At 44.4% G+C, this 5491-nt stretch overlaps 1 protein-coding gene across 1 annotated transcript; it reads left to right on the forward strand.

Moving 5' to 3' along the window:
• Positions 1-1354: 1354 nt before the first annotated feature.
• Positions 1355-5491, forward strand: LOC139753092 (transposable element P transposase). Its single transcript, XM_071669183.1, has 3 exons — positions 1355-1790; positions 2012-2092; positions 3216-5491. The coding sequence occupies exons 1-3, from the start codon at positions 1499-1501 to the stop codon at positions 5417-5419; spliced, it is 2577 nt and encodes an 858-aa protein (XP_071525284.1). The 5' UTR covers positions 1355-1498; the 3' UTR covers positions 5420-5491.

Raw genomic sequence — 5491 nt, forward strand, 5'->3', positions numbered from 1 at the left:
GTCTTATGCCTTTTCCGCGACTGGGCCACCCAAACAGAACAGCTTAACCCTGGTGTCAGGAATATAGTTACTTCGGGATAATTGGGCACACCTTTTGCTGACACTTGCCGATGTGAGCTCACGTAATATATAGTTACTTGGGGATAATTGGGCACACCTTTTGCTTGACACTTGTCGATGTGTGCTCACGAAATATATAGTTACTTGGGGATAATTGGGCACACCTTTTGCTTGACACTTGCCGATGTGAGCTCACGTAATATATAGTTACTTCGGGATAATTGGGCACACCTTTTGCTTGACACTTGCCGATGTGTGCTCACGTAATATATAGTTACTTGGGGATAATTGGGCACACCTTTTGCTGACACTTGCCGCTGTGTGCTCACGTAATATATAGTTACTTCGGGATAATTGGGAACACCTTTTGCTGACACTTGCCGATGTGTGCTCACGTAATATATAGTTACTTCGGGATAATTGGGCACACCTTTTGCTGACACTTGCCGATGTGTGCTCACGTAATATATAGTTACTTCGGGATAATTGGGCACACCTTTTGCTTGACACTTGTCGATGTGAGCTCATGTAATATATAGTTACTTCGGGATAATTGGGCACACCTTTTGCTTGACACTTGTCGATGTGAGCTCATGTAATATATAGTTACTTCGGGATAATTGGGCACACCTTTTGCTTGACACTTGTCGATGTGTGCTCACGTAATATATTCGCTGGGTTTATTCCGCATCCAGATGCCATTGTTGCTTGGAGGTAAATCTGTGATAGCCACCATCTGCAGATCCGCCTTGATTCCTTTGATTCAACGTTACAAAACCTGTTGCTTTACGTTCTCGTAAATCTTCGGAGAGGGTAAGTGTTGTGCAGGTATTCCTAGTACACTGTACCTGGTCACTTTGGTGTACAGTCAGGTCCAACAGGGTCGTCAAAAGATTGGGTGTAAAGGCTGTCAGTGGATTCCCATCTCCTGCTGCCGTAGGAGGCACAGGGACGCACGATTTCCTGATTGACCTCACAGTGTTCGATATGATTTGATATAGGATTACATGAAGTTTCGCCCCCCTCCCTTTCTGTGCTAGGTTACGTTAGGTCAGATTAGATCAGGTTAAGTTTGTAGCCCAACGTAACTTAACCTATCCTAACCCCCAGCACCCAACCTAACTTATCCCTGACGTAACCTAACATAGGAATGCTTGGGGAAGGAAAGTGCAAGTCTTCGAGGAGTCACAAATCTAAGTGCGACAAGGAACATAAGGTTCCTTCCTGTGTCGCGGACTATGCCTATATATACCAAAGTCGACCCACTCCGACTCCAGAAAACGGACCCGGCCGCGCAGGCCGGCTTGTGACGTCACGTGGCCCTGAACCCTCAGTTGAATCGAGACCTTGGCAGCGTGAGCACGTCCCTCCATCAATCTCCCACTGCCCATAAAACACGACCGTGCTTCCTGACACACAGGAAAAAAACATCTACAGAATGCCTAGCAACTGCTCCATTTCATCGTGCCTCTCCAATTATAGCCAAGGTAACGAGAGTGTCATTTTCCACCGCTTTCCCAAAGACAACACAGTGAGGAGAGAGTGGATTACTGCTTGCGGACAACAAGATATCATTAATCCTAACAATGCAAGAATATGTAGCCTGCATTTCAAACCAAGTGACTACGAGAGAAACATGAAATATGAACTGCTACGCCAGCCAGTGCCCAAGAATCAGAGGAGACTGAAAGCAGGTGCCGTGCCAACCATCCATCTTCCCGCACCAGAAGGTAAGCTCGAGTACTGCACAAGTTTTGCTGACCTTAAGGAGAGTTTGATGTGTGCCATATTGAAATACAGTAAGGAGGAAGAGAAATAGCTTGCATGTGTAAGGTAATGCCATGTAGGATGAGAGAGAGAGAGAGAGAGAGAGAGAGAGAGAGAGAGAGAGAGAGAGTTGAAGTCACCATGCGCGTTTCACACGTTCATTTATAATTCCATTTTCTGACAGGTACCCCGGAGCCAGGAGCCGAGGCAAACAGTCAAGAGAATGTTGTCATCAGTATTCATGGACCAGGAAGTCAAGCTTCAGGTGTGTGTGTGTATATATATATATATATATATATATATATATATATATATATATATATATATATATATATATAATATATATATTTATATTTATTTATATTTATTATACTTTGTCGCTGTCTCCCGCGTTTGCGAGGTAGCGCAAGGAAACAGACGAAAGAAATGGCCCAACCCACCCCCCCATACACATGTATATACATACGTCCACACACGCAAATATACATACCTACACAGCCTTCCACGGTTTACCCCAGACGCTTCACATGCCTGCTTCAATCCACTGACAGCACGTCAACCCCGGTATACCACATCGCTCCAACTCACTCTATTCTTGCCCTCCTTTCACCCTCCTGCATGTTCAGGCCCCGATCACACAAAATCTTTTTCACTCCATCTTTCCACCTCCAATTTGGTCTCCCTCTTCTCCTTGTTCCCTCCACCTCCGACACATATATCCTCTTGGTCAATCTTTCCTCACTCATCCTCTCCATGTGCCCAAACCACTTCAAAACACCCTCTTCTGCTCTCTCAACCACGCTCTTTTTATTTCCACACATCTCTCTTACCCTTACGTTACTCACTCGATCAAATCACCTCACACCACACATTGTCCTCAAACATCTCATTTCCAGCACATCCATCCTCCTGCGCACAACTCTATCCATAGCCCACGCCTCGCAACCATACAACATTGTTGGAACCACTATTCCTTCAAACATACCCATTTTTGCTTTCCGAGATAATGTTCTCGACTTCCACACATTCTTCAAGGCCCCCAGGATTTTCGCCCCCTCCCCCACCCTATGATCCACTTCCGCTTCCATGGTTCCATCCGCTGACAGATCCACTCCCAGATATCTAAAACACTTCACTTCCTCCATATATATATATATATATATATATATATATATACGATTGCTGTACAGTGTTTTGAAACATTACAAAGTATATTGCACCACAAAATGGAGAGAGAGAGAGAGAGAGAGAGAGAGAGAGAGAGAGAGAGAGAGAGAGAGAGAGAGAGAGAGAGACTGACTCCAATAGCCAGTGTTTTACTGTTCCATTAATGAGTTTCATCCTAATAACAGTGATTTATAGACTAACATCGTGTCATTATCTTACAGAGGCCCCAATGCAAAATGCTGAGTTAGGAAGTGGACTTTGCAAAATGCTGAATCAGTCAGTTCAGTGCAGCGTGCCAGTACAACACGATGCGCCGGTCGTTGGAACAGCCGCAGATTTCGAGGCGCTCCAGTTTCAGCTGCGGCAAGTGACAGCTGAAAGGGATGCCCTTCGTACAGAAAATGTTGAGAGGAAAATGGAGTGCATCACTTACGTTCAGGAGATTGCAAAGCTTCGTGATGACTTGCGTTGTGTTACCACAGATGCTGCAAATACCAGCAGGAATAATCCAAGATCTCTTCTGTCAGACTCACAAGTACTACATGCCTCAGATGGAAAACCTGTGAAACGGTGGAATGAAGAAGATATTAGTCGAGCACTGACACTGAGGAGCTTAAGTCCTAAAGCATACAGATTTCTCAGAGAAAAGTGGCGACTTCCTCTTCCGTCAGCTTCAACGCTGAACCGCTGGGTAGCCAAGCTTGAGGTGGAGCCGGGCATTTTATGGTCTGTTATCAATCTGTTGAAATGTAAATCAGAGTCCATGACAGAGCAAGATCGCGTCTGCGCATTATCATTTGACGAATGTAGCATTTCCAAGCGGACGTCTCGTGACAAAGTTCGTGGGCCTCACAAAAGTGTGCAGTTGGTTATGTTGCGTGGTGTAATTGCACCATGGAAACAAATAATATTCTACCAGTTTGATTGTCCTATGACAAAAGACATTCTTTTTGATTTGATTGTTAGAGTCGAGGCAGCTGGTTTCCCCGTTGTGGCAACTGTTAATGATCTTGGGCCAACCAATGTAAGGCTGTGGAACAGGCTTCATGTGTCACCTGGAAAGTCGTCTTTCACAAACCCAGCCGATCAGGAAAGACAAATCTATGCATTTGCAGACGCGCCTCACCTTTTAAGATTGATAAGGAATAATTTCCTCGATTATGGTTTTAAGATGGCGGATGGAAAGTTAGTTAACAGTGAGTGTGTCAGAGAAATGATAGCAAGATCGAAAGGTGATTTAAAAGTGCCACATCGTCTGTCACACAAGCACATCCGAGTTCGAGGGGCAAATAGAAGGAATGTAAAATTGGCTGCTCATCTGATCTCAGAAAGAACTGGCAAATCTCTGAAATATTTTGGAGAACGAGGCCTGCTTCATTCTAAGGACTGGGACAGGACAAGTGATTTCATCCTATTAACTGATGCTTGGTTCGATCTTTTCTGTGCAAGGGTGATGTACGACGGAAACGAAACGAGAAATGCATACGGAACTGATGTGGAAAACCAGAACCTAATAGTAAGTAAAATGATGGAAGTCATAGAGTCAATGAATGTTTGTGGTCATCAGGAAAAGTTTCGGTTCCAAAAGGGACTACTCGTGTCATCCCAATCCTTACTCAAATTGTTCGAGATGCTCAGAGACAAATATGGAATTTCATCTCTGATGACGTGCAGACTCAACCAGGATGGTTTGGAACAGTTTTTTGGCAGCATTAGGAAGATGGGAGGGTTACGTGATCACCCAGACCCAGTGTCTTTACAGCACAGGCTCAGAGCACATCTGTTAGGTGCCGAGAACTCCATCATTAGGGACAACAGTAAGTCAGAAGAGGCTTGCTGTGGAAACTCCCTGCCACAGGCCTCGTTTACAGACAAGGAAGCAAATGCCATGACAGATGAAGGAAAACTCGAAGAAGAACTTAATGTATCTGCGATGCTGTTTTCATCATTATCTATTGGAGATCAAGTAAAGAGCAGTGAAGATGAATTTAGCAACTTGGCCCACCTAAACAACGTGGAAGATATGGTTGAAGAAGAAGCTAAAGTATATTTGGGTGGGTACATAGCACATAGATTTCCAGAACATAATCTCGGATGCAAAGTTCGAAAAGCAGAGCAACAATCAACTCTGTTGGAAACATTTAGCTGGAAGGAATCAGGCCTTGTTCAACCCAGCGCCGAGTTCCTGAAGAAGTTAGGGGTCCTGGGGCGTCTCTTCAAGGGTTATCATGGGGGAGACACCTTGAAGCCTGGCAAGGGAGCTATCAACGAGTTCTCCCAGGACATATGTAGGTACGTGGATCTGCCGGGCGAAGTGGTCGCTTTATATCTACAGTGTCGTACTTTCTTCAGAATGAGGACTTTGAACAGAAATATGACTGCATTCCACAAAACATACAGAAAAATGCATCGAGCAACTCGCTGAATATTGTATAACTCCATGAATTTATTTATTGTTATGAATGATGGTGTTTTTGATAATAAATGGAATGCAATG

The sequence above is a fragment of the Panulirus ornatus genome, chromosome 14 (genome assembly GCF_036320965.1).
Source record: "Panulirus ornatus isolate Po-2019 chromosome 14, ASM3632096v1, whole genome shotgun sequence".
NCBI lineage: Eukaryota > Metazoa > Arthropoda > Malacostraca > Decapoda > Palinuridae > Panulirus > Panulirus ornatus.

What these genes read in the sequence shown, in the direction of transcription:
- LOC139753092 (XM_071669183.1), top strand. Translation starts at nt 1,499, where the DNA reads ATGCCTAGCAACTGCTCCATTTCATCGTGCCTCTCCAATTATAGCCAA. An exon ending in CCATCTTCCCGCACCAGAAG is followed by an intron (nt 1,791 to 2,011) that starts GTAAGCTCGAGT and finishes ATTTTCTGACAG; the next exon opens with GTACCCCGGAGCCAGGAGCC. An exon ending in ACCAGGAAGTCAAGCTTCAG is followed by an intron (nt 2,093 to 3,215) that starts GTGTGTGTGTGT and finishes ATTATCTTACAG; the next exon opens with AGGCCCCAATGCAAAATGCT.